An 18,321-nucleotide genomic window follows, 5' to 3' on the forward strand; every position below is an offset into this window, starting at 1 on the left:
CCAAAACTGAGAGAGAGAGAGAGAGAGAGAGAGAGAACTAAAACATACATTGTGTGGGTCTAGTGAGAGAGAGAGAGAACTAAAACATACATTGTGTGGGTCTACGACTAGATTTTGCAGTCTAAAATACATCAAAATGAATGAACCCAAAATAGAGTGGATCTACGACTAGTTTTTCCTAATAGTTCAAGACTTTAATTTTGTAAACCACTACCCTATAAAGTCACGCACCAAATAATTTCTCTCTCTTTCTTAAAAGCATGATATAAAATTAAAACCTAGATTATAACTTTATTTAATTATGCATTATCATATAACCAAAATAAATAAGTTTCTTTTTTAAAAAAATAATATATATATATATTATTAAAAAATTTATGCTTCAACTATGATATTCAATTTACTATATAAAATTAACTTTAAGTTAGTATTATTCATCAAATTATGTATTTAATACATCAAATTAACTTTGATTTGATTAGTATTAAATAATTCTATTTAATTAATATTTACATATAAAAGGTTCCACATAAATTTTCACCTTATGGTTCCAAATTATGTTGAGCAAACCATGTGTGTTTATATATACATATAGGAAAAAATTGGCCTTTGCCCTTATTAAAAAAACAATCCAGCATTTTGCTCCCTTTCTCAAACTAATTAGGGAAATGCCCCTCTTTTGAAACTCGATTTTCTCAAAATCAAGTTAAGTCCTATAGTGGCATTTTAAAGAGCCTATAGTGACGTTTTAAGGACATATAGTAACGTTTTGAAACTCGAGCTCCTTGAAATCGAGTTATAGGCAAAAAAAAGAAAAAAAAATTGCATTGTAACTCGACTTCATGGAGATCGAGTTACAAAACGCCACTATAGGTCCTTAAAACATCACTATAGACTTTTTAAAACGCCACAATTGGGTTCCAGAATTTTTTTTTTTTTTTATAACTCGATTTTGAGAAAATCGAGTTTCAAAATAAAGATATTTCTCTAATTAGTTTGGAAAATGGGACAAAATGCTAGATTTTTTTTTTGTAAGGGGCATTTGCCCATTTTCTTCCTCTATATATATATATATATATATATATATATACTTATGATCTGATCACGTCACGTTATCATCATCCCTATGTCTAATGTCTAATGTCTATGATGTCATCTGCGAAGGAGAAGGACCAGCACCAGCACCAGCTTGAAGTGCTATTTGAATTTCTGTTATTCTGATGAGTCCACAGCGTTGACTATAGTGAGAATTAGCCAAACGCAAAACTGGACTAGGGCATTGGTTCAGCATTGTCATCCAATGGAATCCAGAACAATATTGTTTGAATTTGGTAATACTTCCTTGATTTCCTAGCAAAAAGAAATCTACGTTTCTCTGTGGAGGAACACTTATTAGTAACGTATATGAGGGAGTTCAACGCAAAAAAAAAAAAAAAAAAAAAAAAAAAAAAAAAAAAAAAATATGGAGATGACACCAATGAGAATAAATCCAGCAACAAAAAGCTTCCCACGAGAGATAGAGATGAAGAGGATTGGACCTCTTTAACTATTTTTAATCATGATTTAAGCTAGTTGGTTTCTATGCGTTCTTGAGCAAGGAAAAACTTGGAAAAACTCCCTCCACCCCAAAAAAAAAGTAGAAGACGACTTTGGTCTTGAAATAGGAAGACTTGAAAAAATTCTCCCCACATACCCCACCAGGAATTAAAAAAAAAAGACAACTTTGAATGAGTTAAGAAAAAGAAAGGCAAATATGGGTATGGTGACTCGCAATGGGGTCCTAGAAATGATTATGGTTGAGCTGAGTATATTGGTGGTGGACGCAATACATGATGGCTGTGGGATGGCAGAAGTGGGGGTTGGGTCAAAGAATATAATAAATGTAAATATTTTTTTTTTATATATATATATATATATAAAATAAATAAATAAATGAATAAATTAAGTACTCTATACTTTATAAGATAAAAACTTTTACACATTATTGTTAAATAACACTAAGGTGGCGTTTGAATTGCGTCCACGTCTGGACGTTTTGCATTTCAGGCTTCTTTTTTTCTTTTTTCTTTTTTCTTTTTTTTTTTTTTTCCTTCTAGACCAGCACCTCTTGCACTAACAGTGCAAAAAGTCTAATAAACAGTAACCCACGCATGAACAATAACTTTTTTTTTATTTTTTTCAGTTTTCAATTTTCAGCAAAATAAACGGTATCCAAACGGACCCTAAAATCGTAAATTTAACTCACGTTGATAATTTCGAAATTACTAGTTGTTTATTTTTTAAAAGAGAAAATATTGTGTACTAACGAAATTGTTAGCTAGACTCACGTTTTTCTGGAGAATTGAACCCTTCCATTTTACAAGAATTTTGTACTTATGAAATGGCCATCAAGTCAAGGGTGGGTGGTGGTAATGCATGCACCTTTCAGCCACAAATTAAAAGAACTGCCAAATTAGGATTCAAAGAAACTCATTTTATGCTCCTAGTCTTATCCTTCTTTTCAAGTGGGAAGACTACATTTTCAAATTACCACCTTTAAATGAAAAGGCTAATAGACTTTTTTTTTTTTTTAAAGAATAAAAATGCTTACATACTGATATGTCATTTAACAATAATCTCTCTCTGAACTATTTCGACACACTTATTAGTGGGTTTGTTGGATGCAGGTATATTTTTGAAGTTTTTACCGTGGGTTGGTGTTGATTAGGGTTGTTGGATAATTTTTTGGATTGCCAACCACTCATTCTAGCTCAACTGTAATGAAATCTATTATGAATGTTCTTGATTAACTTCAATGACCAATTTGTTCTTTGTTTGGACATGAACCACATGCAATGACTGTTTTTTTTTTTTTTTTGGTTGTATATTTAAAAGTTAACATACTAGTTTATTAAAAAATTTGTAGTACCTCTAACATCATTTCTTTTAAATGTAAAGAAGTATATGAAAGGATCTTTAAAAAAATTATATAAAAGATACATTAACTATTAAAATATATCCAAGAATAAGATATAGTAATCGCTTTTGATAAGAGTTCAAAAATCATTGACTCATAATAATATTTCTCTTGAAATTTTCAAAGTTGTTTTATTTTGTTAACCCTGTGTTATGAGAGAGAGTGTGTGTGTGTTTCCACTCTAACCCACCAAAAAGTAGCTTTAAAGCAAAAAAGCTTAACTTATATCATTTTCTTTTTCACTTCATTCACCTTAATCAAATGAGAATAATATAATGAAGCAAACTGAAAATAAAAACCAAGAATAAAAGCAGAGTTACTTGAATTGCCAAGCTCGAAAGTCTCAAGTACTTTCCTGGATGCCGTTTCTGAGGCCAACAGAAACATCAAAATGAAGGGAAATCCCCAAGTGATGAACTTCTTAGAGGCCATCGTTCTGGTACATGGACGCATCTCTAGGGCATGGTATTATATACAGGCCAGGCTATATAAGTATATAGTCCAAAGATCACTTGCCTTTCTACTAGTATTAAAATAAAAAAAGGAATTTGCCTCCTACTTTCTTACTTATCTTATCCCAAAGTTACTTTTATTATGTAAGACTTGGAAAAATAATGCTAGTGCACAACAAAAAGTCACAACAATTTCATAACATTCCTAAATTAGTATGTCAATTCATACATGGACCCATCACAATCTCCAATTTACATTTTTTGACATGCTAATCTAAAAATATTGTGAAATTGTTGTGACTTTTTGACATGTCTATAGCATTACTCAAAACTTTATGCTCAAAAACACAAACCAATTAGCTTGAGTCATCTTTCTCAACAACCAAAAAAAATTTAAAAAAAAAATAGCTTGAGTCATGATTAAAAATAGATATGGATGTCCAATACTCTGCATCAATATCTATCACGGGTAAACTTTTTACTTCTGAATCAAACCATTTTCAATGGCATCATTTCCTTTTCTTTTTTTTCTGGAATGTCATTGATTGCACTGAACTTCCGCCGAAATGTACTACTAAATCTTCTTCCATAAAGAAGCAAAAGATTTTTTTTTTTTTTTTTTAAAAAGGAATCCAACAAAGTATATCCAAATTCCAATAATATTGTTCTTGACCTAACTTGATTATTTAATTACTAGATATCATGTTTTCCTGTTCTGGACTCCTTTGGAATTCGATTACTAAGCTCCAATGCCGTAGAGTCCGGAATTGCATCAGGCTAATTGTCACTCTCAATCGGGCTACTGGGCTTTCATTTTCTGCTTATTTGATGTCTTTCTTGCTCAACCAATCTTTTTAAAAACTAAAATCTAATTAGCCAAAGTCAAGGACTTATATAGCAAAAAACAATATTCCCTGCTTTTGTTGGTAACAAGTACAACAACATAGCACTATTCTTTAGTGATGTATCTCAAAATTACAACTTCAAAACCTAAAAGGATTTTTAAAATTTGCTTAGAGGCTTTAGAGACTGCAGGTCTTTGAGAAAGAGGCACAACTTGATGTACATCCAACAAGAGGCTGGTCAACAATGGATTCAGGAAATATACAGTGTTGGGAATACAACAGCAAATATACAAACTATATATCAAGAGTTCCTTTTCGCAGTAACAAACTTCACCGGCCTGGATTAAAGAAGTAGCTGCAAAATGCAAAGCTCTCATCAGCTTGAATCTCATATAGCCATATGAACAAGTATAAGAAAGATTGAAAATTAGAATAGTATTTTAAAGAGTAAGCATTAACAGCTAATATTAGTCAAGCTTGAAATCTAAACCTCTAATGCAAAAGTGGGATACCTTAGTCATGACTAAAAATAGTTGATGGTGTCCAATCCTCTGCATCAGTGTCTGTCACAGGTAAAATGTTTACTCTTGAATTTAAATATGAGAAATGTTAACGAATTTCCTAAAGACATTGATTTATAATATATTTTTAGAAACTTTTTATTGTAAAAGAAAAAAAAAATAATTTAGTTTTTTATATTTTCCATAAAAGTTGTATCAAAATTTTCTCAAAATGATTTATTAGCAATGGCCCTAAGAATACCGGTTAAGATGACCTTTTAAATATTTTCAATGGTGTCGTTTCCTTTTCTTTTGCTGGAGGATCATTGATTGTGTTAAACTTCCACCGTAAGGAGCTAATAAGTCTCTTCCTCCACAAAGAAACGAAAAGGTTTTTTTTTTTCTTTAAAGAGAAAATCAAAAAAATATTTCCAAATTCCAACGATATTGGTCTTGACTTGACCCTTGGTTATTAAATTACTAGATTTCAAGTTTTCCTGTCCTGGAATTCACTGGAATTTCGATTACAAAGCTGAACCAATGCCATAGTCTGGAATTGTATTTGGCTAATTGTCACTCTTAATTGTCTAAACCGTTCGTAGAGATGAAATTTGAAAGCTAGTCCTTGGATAGTATTAGTAAAAATTACAAGTTACAACTAAAGTGCAGTCAACTTTCGTAAGGCTGTGTTCAGCACAGCAGCAACCTGAGCCAGGTTTATCAGAATTTGGTGTTCTGGTAGAAGATATTAAATGGGTAGCTTCACATTCTAGGAATGTTATTTTCAATCTGATAATCTATGCTTGTAATCATGCTACTCTTGTGTTAGCTAAAGAAATTCTCAAGTGAGAGTCTGCAGGGATTTGGGTTGAGGAATTTGAATCAAGTAGGGTATCGTGAATATACAAAAGTTACACAATATACAAGTCCTCTTTTGGCCGAAGTATGGAAAACTTTTGAGTTACGTTTGACATCAGTCAAAATGTCTCCAACAATGTCGGAAATTATGTTTCATTTGAAAGACCACACAATGAGCTTCGATCTGGGGGGTCATGATTATGAAAACTCTGAGACATGATCCCAACCCAAGAAAATGAGAAAATTTTGAAGCACATTTGCATTAAAATGTTCTTAAACCCGTGACTTGTCTGAATACTAGAACACTGGGTGCCAAAAAAAAAAAAAAAAAAAGCATAAACAAAAAATTGGTACCATAAATCTTCGAACGACATCTCATTTGCATAAATCTGAGACCGATGAGTCTAAAATTACAATGTTGTAGTCTTATTACCAAAAAAGAAAAGTATTGGTTTTTGCCATATATCTTAACTTAGTAACTGAGAAGATTTACTTAGCACTGTTTTTTGCTATATAAGTTTTTTGAAAGCTTTCCAAGGGCATCTAAAAAATGAGGATGCAACTAGAAAGAAAATTAGCCCCTCTAACTAAATAACTGAGAAGAGTTTGAAGAAGAGAACCAAACCAACCTGATATCTTGAACTCTGTAAAAATATAAGTCACACGTACATATCACATTAGAAGCACACTAATTTTATTGTGGAGCCTTTTAATTATTTGCTCTTTTCAAAATCAAGAACTCTTAGTGAGAATGGGAATCACCGCAATAGATTGTACTAGTTAAAAAATGGCCAACTAGACCACAATCAAAGGCATAATTAAATCAAATTTCTTCAAAATGGCCACATTGCCTCATGAGACCTACAAAATTATACGAATTGAGGAATTACGGTAGAGATAACAGGATCCAATACAAAAAGTTGATAAGCACCATGATATCTGGGCCATTGTTGGGGTTTGTACAGTTTCAGAGTTCTTGAATTACTTTGAGGATCTTGAAGGTTGTTTTTAACTTTTTATGCGATTTTAGAAGTTTCCACATGATTTCAAAAGTTTTTAATCGAGAGGTGTCAATTAAGCTATAATCCTCTTGGTATATTCGTAACCACATCATTTTATAAATTTTTTGCAGTAAAATTGATAATAACTTTTGGCATTTTACACGATATTTTGGTGATATGGAAGTCCGGGTTTAGCGATGATAGCTGCATCTGCAAATACTTTCCATGACAACATTCAGAGTTCGAATACTTCCGCACTATTGTAACTATCAAAATATTGACAACAAAATTTGAGAGGCCATATTTATATTCAAAAAGTTTAATAGAATTCCAAAGGTACAATAATGTGCACTAAACGTGCATCACAGCGACCATAATCACAAGTCACATGGCATGAATTTTCAGATCAGATAGCCGCCAGTGACTGTTTTATCGAGAAGGTAGAGATGTTTTCTTTTATATTGTATAACTTGTAACATCAAAGGTTTGTAGCTTATTAAGTCACCAAGTAATGGAGGCAGAGAATTCATTCACTCCTTTTATTTATGTGCTACATATCTCAACTTAAGTTCGACTGCTTGGAGGAATATGGACACCAGGATTTGGTGCTGCCGGAGGTACCAAGCCTTTTTTTTTGTTCCCCTCTGAAAATTTAAAACAATAATACCACAAAAATTAAGACTCTTTTGAAATTGTGACATATTAGAAATCCTTTCAATTTTACCATAAAAAGCTTACAAATTAATATGTCAACAATTACAAAGAAAAAAAGTGCTCGAGTTACAATACCTAGAGTTGATGACTTTCTGGATTGCTTATTACCATAACCTACTCCTAAATGGATCCCGGGTGTTGTTGCTGTTGGAGGCGCCTTGACACCTCTCGGCTCTAAAAGAACATGACAATAATGTCGCAAAATTAAAACATTTTCAAATTACAACCTTTTAATGAAAAGGCTTACAGACTTTTTTTTTTTAAGAATAAAAAAGCTTACATTCTGATATGTCAATTTAACAATAATCTCAATCTAAACTACATTGACACACTTATTAGTGGGTTTGTTGGATGTAGGTAAATTTTTGAGGTTTTTATCGTCATTGGTGTTGATTTGGGTTGTTGGATAATTTGTTGGATTGCTTACCACTCATTCTATATCAACTGTAATGAAATTTGTTATGAATGTCCTTGATTAATTTCAATTCGTTCTTTGTTTGGACATGAACCACATGCAATGACTGTTTTTTTTTTTTTTTTGAATATTTAAAAGTTGATATATTAGTGGATTAAGAAATTTGTAATATCTCTAACATCGCTACCTTTCGTATAAATGTAAAAGAGTATACGAAAGGTGCTTTAAAAAAATTATATAAAAGATACATTAACTAATAAAAATATATCCAAAGCATAAAATATAGTAATCGCTTTTGATAAAGAGTATGAAATATCATTGACTCGTGATAATATCTCTATTGAAATTTTCGAAGTTTTTTTATTTTGTTAACCCAGTGTTATGAGAGAGAGTGTGTGTGTTTCCACAATTTCACACTAACCCACCAAAAATAGCTTTAAAGCAAATAAGCTTTTAACTTATTCCATTTTCTTTTTCACTCGATTCATCTTAATCAAATGAGAATAATACAAAGAAGCAAACTGAAAATAAAAACCAAGAATAAGAATAGATTTACTTGAATTGCCAAGCTCGGAAGTCTCAAGTACTTTCCTGGATGCCGCTTCTGAGGCCAACAGAAACATCAAAATGAAGAGAAGCCCCCAAGTGATGAACTTCTTAGAGGCCATCGTTTTGGTACATGAACGCATCTCTAGGGCATGGTATTATATATAGGCTATATAAGTATATAGTCCAAAGATCACTTAGTAAAAAAAAAAGAAAAAAAAAAAAGGAATTTGCCTCCTACTTTCTTATCTCATCGAAAGTTACTTTAATTTTGCCCAGTTAGTGACTTGGAAAAATAGTGTGAGTTTGGATACAAGTCTACGTCTACATTTGGCACTGTAGCGTGTTTCTAGCTTTTTTTTTTTTTTTTTTTTGGAATGCGCGTTTGTTATTGTTTATTGTCCTTATGAACAGTAAAAAAAGTGAACAGTGATTTTTCACACATTAAAAAATTATTTTACTACAATATTTTTAATTTTCAATTTTTAATTTCAACAAAAATAAATTATATTCAAATGGACCTAAATACAAAAGATACAATAAAAAGTTACAACAATTTTATAACATTTCTAAATTACATTTTTTTGGACAAACTAATATAAAAATATTATAAAATGATTGTAGTTTTTTGACTTGTGTATCGCATTACTCAAATTTATGCTCATAAACACAAACCAATTAGCTTGAGTCATGATTAAAAATAAATATGGATGTCCAAACCTCTGCAAGTCTGCATCCTGATCTATCACGGATAAACTTTTTACTGCTGAATCAAACCATCATTTCCTTTTCTTTTTCTGGAATGTCATTGATTGCACTGAACTTCCACTGAAATGTACAACCAAATCTTCTGCCATAAAGAAGCAAAAGATATGATCAAAAAAAAGAAGCAAAAGATTTTTTTTTTTTTTTTAAATAAAGGAATCCAACAAAGTATATCCAAATTCCATCAGTATTGCTTTTGAGTAATAATATTCAAGCAATAAGTTTTACATTTTAAACATACTTATATATATTTTCACATATTTTTTAATTATACATATTTCAAAAAATTAAAAGAAAAAGAAAAAACCTACAAAAATATCATCTCAAACTACTGTACCAAATTACTAGACATCACGTATTCCTGTTCTGGAATTCCTTTGGAATTCGGTTGTCACTCTCAAGAACTGCATCTGGCTAATTGTCACTCTCAAGTCTCAATAGGGCTACTCGGTTTTCATTTTCTGCTTTCAAACAATCTTTTTAAAAAATAAAATCTAATTAGCCAAAATCAAGGACTACAAACAACATAGCACTATTCTTTAGTGATGTACCTCAAAAGGACAACTTCAAAACCTAAAAGGATTTTAAAAAATTGCTTAAGAGGTTTTAGAGACTGCAGGTCTTAGAGAAAGAGGCACAACTTGATGGACATCCAACAAGAGGTTGGTCAACAATGGATTCAGGAAATATAGAGTGTTGGGAATACAACAGCAAATATACAAACTATATATCAAGAGTTCCTTTTCGCAGTAACAAACTTCACCGGGCTGGATTAAAGAGGTAGCTGCAAAATGCATAGCTCCCATCAGCTTGAATGTCATATAGCCATATGAACAACTATAAGAAAGATCGACAATTAGAATAGTATTTTAAAGAGTTAATATTAAACATCTAATATTAGTCAAGCTTGGAATCTAAACCTCTAATGCAAAAGTGGGATACCTTTTCCTTTATAGTTTAAGGGGGTAGTCTTTATTTCTTTCTTTTTCTTTTTTCTTTATTTTTATTTATTTTTTTTTTTAAGGCAGTATAAAAACAGGTGAGACATCCACAAGGCAAGCATTATAAGCACTACCAGCAACATGATTGAATCTTTTTCTCGTTCTTCTACTTTTTTTTTGAGATAAGTAAAAGTAATTATTCTCCACTGACTTAAAAAACACAACATCTTTGAAATTTACATATTCAAATTATAATTTATAAATTATAAGAATATGAGGTATGGTTGGATCTTAAATATTATAATTACTTCAAAATCTCCAGAGAGATCATGAATTGAATGGTTAGGAAGTAGGAATGAGGTATAATTCTACCATCGGTTGATTTCTACAGTATTATCAACTAAAACAATTTTCTGTTTTTCAGACTAAAAAACTTGTTTGGAAATCCAAAATAAACAGAAAATAAAAACTGTTCTCAAAACTCAATTTGTGAAAGAAACTGAAAATATGCAAAAGACTGTTTTCAATTTCTAATTTTCAAATATCAATGAAAACACGCATTTAATATAATGAATCTATCTTATTTAATGGGTTAGTATTAGAGTTCAAATTCTAGTAACAACATATTTTAGTATTTTTTTTTTTCAAAAAACAATCTTTTTAATTTCAACTAACCAAACATGTTTAAAATTATTTTTTTTCTTTATATTCTTAAAAAAAAAAAAATTTAAATAAAAAACAAAATCTATTACCAAAAATAACCTTAACTTTTTTTACTTGAAAACAATAATTTGCACTTATATCTTTTGATTATTTCACTTTTAATTCTCGACAGGGCAATAGTGGGATGATGCAAAAGTGATAGGCAATAACCAATAGGCAATGACCAAACTCACGTGATCACCTCTGTTTTTTGTTTCTATAATTATATCTCTTTTCTGATATGAAACACCATGACATAATTACCTTTTTTTTTTTTTCCCCTCTTCAATCAATCATTTTCATATTCCCTTTCACTTTTTTCATTATTACCTTTCATTCATTGCCCATCAAATCAATCATGTTGCTTTTAATTTGGCCAATCACTCAATAAAGGGGACTGCAAAGATCCTAATCATTCAAGTCAAGAATGATGACTAGCTAGACTACGTGAATCATGCCAAACAACCTTTGAAACTGTTGCGTTTAAAAATAGACTAATAAAAATAAGACCTTATACCATCAATTGACAAGGAAATTAAATAGTAATTCTCGAATTTTCTTACAAAGCTTTTGTTTTTTTCACGTGTTTCCACTTTCATACTGTTTCTCATTGACATAACGTCAAGCTTATTTATTTTAGTATGATATTAATAAAGGTTTTCTTTTTTAGTATTTGTCTATTCTTTAGGTGTATATAATCTTCTATCCAATAAACATTATTTATTAAAATGAAGAATCTTTTAAATATGTTTAACAAATATGCTTAACATGAAAGGTTGGTTTCACAAACTCGAGTTTAAAAAAGGTGATACATTATTAAATATTTTTCAAACGGTGGTAAAACAAAAATAATATCAAAAAATAATTTTGAAATCCAGATCATTTATTAAACCGTAAAAAGAAGATGTTCAAAATTTTTGAAGTTAAACTGAGATTGAACTGAAATCGAACCGTAATGACGTTATAATTAATTTAATAATTATTTAAAATATAAATAATTATATTAAATTTGTACAAATGGTAATTTAAAAAATTTTAAATTACCATTTGTACTTTTTCTTTTTCTTTTTCTTTTTTTCTTTTTGTTTGAGAAACACCATTTGTATTTATCCAAAGTTATCGTGAATTACAAACTTTATTTATTTGTTTTTAACAGTTGGATGGCAATAAAAAATTTGAACCTAACGTGTAGCAGCAGTCATAAGTCACTCACGTGGGTCTGTGGGTGTATTAGTGTGTTGTCATTCATGTTGGGTCAGTGGGTGTATTAGTGTATTGTCATTCATGTGGGTCAGTAGTACTATCATAAGTCATTCAAAGGAGGCTTTGGGCTACAAAATGAAAAAGTAAAATAAGAGTAGAAACTGAAAAGAGCCCAAGAGCTCTGGTCCAACTCTTTGAGCGGAGAGAAGTCTTTAAGTGAAGAAGAAGAAGATGACGAAGAAAAGGAAGCGATCTGAGGTGGTGGGCCATCGGCGAAGTGAAATTTATCATCGGAATATTAGCAACAATAGCGGTGATGTGATTTTCCTTTTCACGGTACGATATCAATTCCACTGGCTTAAGCACCTCCAAAAATTATCAGATCTCCTTCCCATTTTTGTTCTTTTTCGTGTTCTTTCATTTCTTTTTCATTTTTTCTAGATCATAATTTCATACCGGTGAATTGGTCAAAATTCACCGGAAAAGCTGAAACAAAAAGAAACCATCCAAATCTCAAAAACTGGTCACGGTTTTCGGAATCGTACGGTTCGCACGAGTTCCTGTTTTTTTTCCATAAGACGGTTCTAGAAACTTAAAAAAACCGCAAAACTATGAGGTTCGAGATTTCTCCGGTCGGATCATACGGTCCGGTCCGGGTTTCAAGACACAGCGTTGCACTTGGCTTCTTGCATTATTGTCAGCATTGTTTAAACTTTTAGGCTGTGTTTGGATGGGTGGAATATAGGGAGGATGGAAAATATAAGAGGGAAAATAGGGTGGAAAACTCAGTTTTCCACTGTTTGGTATTGGGGAGAAAATCAGAGGAGTGGAAAACCCAGGAGAAACTTTTCTCTCCCGGGCCCACAAAATTTTTCCTCCCAAATCGGGAGGAAAATTAGTGAGGGAAAACTGCATGATTATTATTTTACCAAAATACCCGCCCACCTACCCTCATTCATACCCTTCACCTACCCAGCTGAAGACTTTTGCCCACAAACCCACTTTCTCTCATCTCCTCATCTTAGCTTCAAACCGTCCAGTGGTCTAGGTTCTCCTCTCTTTTCTTTTCTTTTTTCAACGTGATCTATTATTTCCTATCCTCATTATACTCCTCATTTTCTTGTTGATTTTTTGGTTTCGTATGACATTCAAATTTTTTTTTTTTTCTTCATTCGTTTATCTATCATGCACTAATTAGTTTCGTTTTGTTTCTTTCTCCAGCCAAGGGGTCTTTTGATTTCCTCTCCAGCCGTGACAGGTATGATCTTCTCCATTTTTTTTGCAATTTGATTTTTTTTTTTTTTTTCGTTCTTCTCGGAATCTTTCTCCAATATATATATATATATATATATATTTTTTTTTTTAAATTCTTTTCCCTTTAATATATAAAGAATCCATGTATTGATTGTTTGTTTTCTTCTACTTCGGAATTCGGTGCCTCTCGCTCTCACTCACTGCCTCCTCTGCTTCTCGCCTTCTTTGTGCCTCTGCTTCGGACTTTGGTGGTCAGTGGCCGAGGCTCTGTATCTGTGCTTGTTATTCGCCTTAAAATTTTCAGTCAGTTCAGTCCACTACTCCACTGGTAACTTCTATTATCAATTATTCTTTCAATTATTAGTATTTAATGAATTATAAGGCATTATAGTTTACATTTTACAGAGCATAGCATTTTAGTTTACATGTGTTCCTGCCTTTGTGTGTGTTCATAGTTGGTGGATTTTATTGTTTGGTATTAGTTGTGATTGTTAGAATCTGTTGGTGTTAAGGATTTCATTTATTAGTGGTTGTGTTTTGCTGAATCCATGTTAATTTTCATCCAAGTTTGCTGAATCCTGTTGGTATTAGTTGTGATTGTTAGAATCCATGTTCATTTCCATCCAAGTTTGTGTGTAATGATAACAGCAAACTTACCCCTCTCCACAGTTTTTATCTTTCTCTAGATTTCCATCACAGAACTCTTGATTTACAGCCTGAGAATACACTCTGCATAGCCTTATCACAGCATCAATGACCGTGTAACTTTTACCACTTAATGCTAACTATAACCCTACAAATGCAATAGATTTTATTCTATCCTTTCTATTCTATCCAATTATCGGTCTCAACATTCTCATTTGTCCATTTCATCCTTACTGTTCTTGCTCTCTCTCTCACACACACACACACAAAAACTCTAGGCAACATCTTTGTCATATTCCTATTGCTTATGAATGATTGATACATCATGGGCTTTGCAAGCCTAACATTCTCTCTTTGGATGGAAATTATATAATATGGCTATGAAATTGGTCGTGATTATGGTATATGCTAAAAAAGAATAAAAAAATAATACATTTTTTAAGGGATAAAACCATATGTAGTTCTTAAAGTTTATACTAATATCCAATTTGATCCCTAGATTTTAGAAAGTAGCAATTAACATTCCCCACCAATAATTTGTCTCAGATTAAGAACTTGAGCTTGACATAATTTCTTATATGATTAGTTATGTGTATTAGTTTTTTTTTTTGTTTTTTTTATTTTTATTTTATATATATATATAGTGTTTCTTTGCTAGTTATGTTTGGGATGATAAAAACAAAACAACAAGAGTAAGGTGCTTTAATTAGTAATTATTATGACCAATGTATTGATTATTTTTTACTTGTGATGGATATTTGGTAGATGGATAATTCAACTAATTGGGATAATAGTCCACCGGAAGATTTGAGTAAGAGTTGGGAGGAAAATTGTCAAGATCGATTAAGAAATATTCATGAATTGAACAAATTTGGTTTGCAACTTTTGACTGATTGGCAGAGAAGACGAGATGTAGCAATTTTGCAACTTCTTGTACATGTGGTGCATGGAATATGGATGATGGGCATATATTGTAGTCCACGTTATGTGGATAGAGTACTTACCGAAAGTAGTGCGGAAAGAGAAAATGTTAGGCAAGAATTACTAAGTGAACTTAGATGCAATAGGAAATGTAGAGACATAATTTGAATGGGGCCTTGTGCCTTTGCTAAGTTGTGTGAAATTCTTCGAGGAATTGGCTGTCTTAAAGACACTAGGAATGCTTCTATTGAAGAGCAAGTAGCCAAGTTTCTTTACATTTTAGCACATAATGAGAGAATCCGTACGGTTTCCTTTTTCTTTCGTCGTTCTAATGAGATCATAAGCCGTCATTTTCACAATGTGTTGAGAGCAGTCATCTACTTAGAAGATCAGTTCCTTCTACAACCTAATGGAGCAGAAGTTCCCCAACAGATACGAAATAGTCATAGATTTTACCCATACTTTAAGGTAAACATATTTTTAAGCAACTATATGGATTGCTTTAATATGAATAAAAATTTCTTGATTTAATAGATTGCTTTAATTCCAGGATTGTGTAGAGGCTATTGATGGGACACATATTCGTGTAAAAGTGTCAGCAAAAGATGCGCCTAGATATCGAGGGAGGAAAGAGTACACAACTCAAAATGTATTGGCAGCATGTGATTTTGACATGAGGTTTACATACGTTTTACCGGGATGGGAAGGGACTGCCTCTGACTCGAGGATAATTAAAAACGCTTTAAGTAGGAAAGATAAACTTATAATCCCTAGAGGTAATGTTAAGTTATAAATACAAAGTATACTTATAAATAAAAAGCATACTTATAAAAAATATAGAGAATTACTTATATATAGTGAATTACTTATATAAATTATTTTCTTAATAGGAAAATATTATCTAGTAGATGCGGGCTTTATGCTGAGAAGTGGACTTATGGCGCCATATAGGGGTGTACGTTATCATTTAAAAGAGTATTCAGCACGTGGTCCAAAAATTGTTGAGGAACTATTTAATCATCGACATTCCTCTTTGCGCAATGTCATTGAAAGGACATTTGGTGTGTTGAAGAAACGATTTCCTATTATATCTGGAATGACAGAACCTTTTTTTCCAGTTGATACAGTTACTGAGATTATCTTGGCTTGTTGTATATTGCACAACTATCTTATGGGAGTTGATCCGGATGAAAGGTTGATTGCAGAAGTTGATCAAGAGATTTCGAATGAAGACATACATAATGAAGCTAGAAACAGTAGAAATGATAGTGATGCAGATGCTAGAAGAGGAGCAATATTACGAACTAGTATAGCAACTAGAATGTGGAATGACTATGTATCGCATGATCAATAATTTTACTCATTATGTTATGAGATTTGACTTGCTTATGTGTATTTTTTTTTATGGAATAGTTTCGAATGGAATGACTATTGCTGAACATTTACCAATAGTTGCTTTTGTACAACTATTATGTGTACTTTATTAATGTTTTAGATAAATGTTTAATTACTAGTTTACTTATAGCAACATTATGCTATGTCGTATTTTGTTTTGTTGGTTTATTTGAAGTATTTATATGTGAATCTTATTAATTTCTTTGTAATAGTTGTATGTAATCTTGTAAATACTAATATGTTTAACATGCAGTCTTTAAAAATGTCTAAGACATTGAAGAAGACAACTGATAGTGAGTCTAAAGCGACTAACATGAGATGGACTGATGACATGGATGGTTTCTTACTTAACGTCATGTTGGAGGAACAAAGCAATAGAAATAGGCCCAATGGAATATGGACTTCCCATGCTTTCTCAAATATGTCTAAAAAGTGCTCAGAATCATTCGGTTATACAGTTGAGAAAGGTAATATCAAGAATCGCATCAAAACATTGAAAGGTACTTTTCATACATGTTATGACCTTTTCAAGAACATGAGTGGATTTGCATGGAATCCTATTACTGGACTTTTTGAGGCTGAAGATGAAGTGTGGGAACCTTTAATAGAGGTTAGTTATATTTATTTTGATATTGTAAAATGTTTTTTAGAGCAAGTTGATACATTGTGTTGGTATTTTGTTATAATAATAATAATAATACTAATAAGTGTATATTGTATTTTTATAGGCAAACTCAAATGCTAAAAAATGGAAAAGAACTCCAATTCACCATTATGAGAAGCTATTTGATTTGTTTTCCAAGGATAGGGCAAATGGTGAAGGTTCTATAAGTGCAAAGGAGAAAGTCCGTCAATGGGAAAAGGACAAAGAGGATAGCGTAAATTTGGAAGAGAATATTGATTGCTTTGGTGAGTTTAGCATGCCAAATGTAGATTCATATTCTCCAAGGGTCTCTCCTTCCTACTCATGTGAGACATCGTCCAAGAAGGCGAAGAAAACACCTGAAATGGTTGAAATGCTTGAAAAGCAGATGGAAATTTTTCAATCCGGAATTGATAATGTAGCAGCAAGTATAAGGCAAGGAAATGAAATTGCTAAGGAGGGACTTGCTATTATGATGCAAGGACATGAGATTGCTAAAGAGGGACTTGCTATCATGGAGAGAGGACGTCCACGTTGTTACTCTGAGGATGAAGTTTTTTCTGAATTGGTGAAAATAGGAATACCGACGGAACACCAACTTGATGCTATGCTCTTCCTAATTAAGGATCCAACCAAAATGAGAGCATTTTTTGGTGTTCCAACTACTGAGTTACGTTGACAAATATTATTGAAGATGATGTATCCTAAGGAACCTTAGTGATTGGATAATTGTCACTTGACTGTTGGTAGTAACTAACTTTTTTGGGTTGAATGTAGTGTAAATTTGATTTGCTAACTTTTGATAGTAGTTGACTTTTGTGGGTTGAATGCAGTGTCAACTCACTTTTGGTAGTAGCTGAATTTTGATTTGCTTACTTTTGTGGGCTGAATGTAGTATATTACATAATTAGCAATATTTGATGAATTTGTATTTCAGTTAAGACACTAGAAGATAATGTAATATTTTAACTTGTATTGTGCTATGGATGAATGAAATTAATATCATTTTGTTCCAAAGTTTTATATTTTTTCTTGGTTCAGATCTGCATTTTGGACTTGCTAGGTGTGTTGGATTGATGCTAAGAAGAAATTCAAGAGGCTAGTATGGCAACCTAGAAGGAGCAGTGTTGGGACCATACTGTGCTTGAGTAATATGTTAATTCTTGTTATAAATTATGATTGACACCTATCCGCTGCCTTATTTCTTTATCTGATGTTAAAATTTTTTGCTTTGTATGATTTATGTAAAGAATACAAGTGTAAATTCATTTCTTTAAAATGATTTTGCAATAGTTCTCAAGGTTTATAAATTTTAGAAATCTTCTTTCATAGTCTTAGATATTTTTACCACTGTGGGGTTGGAATTCTAATGATTTTAATTGACAATGTAATATCTAAACTGTAGTGCGAATCCTACATATCTAGTTGTGGGTCATTGACTTATCCTCAACTTGCAAGTTATTTTTTCTTTTTTTGACGTTGGTGAGATAATGTTTGTACCTACTTGACAACGGATTATATTATTGAAGAGATTACAAAAGTTGGCTTTGTCCTATTCAAGCTCA

General features: G+C 31.8%; 2 protein-coding genes across 6 annotated transcripts; one reads left to right on the forward strand and one right to left on the reverse strand.

Moving 5' to 3' along the window:
- Positions 1 to 6,887: 6,887 nt before the first annotated feature.
- LOC115960614 lies at positions 6,888 to 8,442 on the reverse strand. The gene is made up of 3 exons (XM_031079552.1): positions 8,298 to 8,442; positions 7,402 to 7,500; positions 6,888 to 7,256 (listed from the first exon to the last, which is right to left on the reverse strand). The coding sequence occupies exons 1-3, from the start codon at positions 8,428 to 8,430 to the stop codon at positions 7,177 to 7,179; spliced, it is 312 nt and encodes a 103-aa protein (XP_030935412.1). The 5' UTR covers positions 8,431 to 8,442; the 3' UTR covers positions 6,888 to 7,176.
- A 3,572-nt stretch (positions 8,443 to 12,014) lies between these two features.
- LOC115959645 (putative nuclease HARBI1) lies at positions 12,015 to 17,697 on the forward strand. 5 transcript variants are annotated; one of them, XM_031078118.1, is made up of 6 exons: positions 12,015 to 12,234; positions 13,120 to 13,156; positions 13,409 to 13,480; positions 14,563 to 15,186; positions 15,269 to 15,494; positions 15,609 to 16,198. In XM_031078118.1, the coding sequence occupies exons 4-6, from the start codon at positions 14,887 to 14,889 to the stop codon at positions 16,070 to 16,072; spliced, it is 990 nt and encodes a 329-aa protein (XP_030933978.1). In that variant the 5' UTR covers positions 12,015 to 12,234; positions 13,120 to 13,156; positions 13,409 to 13,480; positions 14,563 to 14,886; the 3' UTR covers positions 16,073 to 16,198. The 5 variants fall into 5 exon arrangements, with proteins under 5 accessions (XP_030933978.1, XP_030933981.1, XP_030933982.1 ...); XM_031078120.1 differs by lacking the exon at positions 12,015 to 12,234 and adding an exon at positions 12,258 to 12,946; XM_031078121.1 differs by lacking the exons at positions 14,563 to 15,186; positions 15,269 to 15,494; positions 15,609 to 16,198 and adding exons at positions 16,367 to 16,723; positions 16,842 to 17,697.
- The last annotated feature ends 624 nt before the right edge of the window (positions 17,698 to 18,321 follow it).

The sequence above is a fragment of the Quercus lobata genome, chromosome 9 (genome assembly GCF_001633185.2).
Source record: "Quercus lobata isolate SW786 chromosome 9, ValleyOak3.0 Primary Assembly, whole genome shotgun sequence".
Lineage (NCBI taxonomy): Eukaryota > Viridiplantae > Streptophyta > Magnoliopsida > Fagales > Fagaceae > Quercus > Quercus lobata.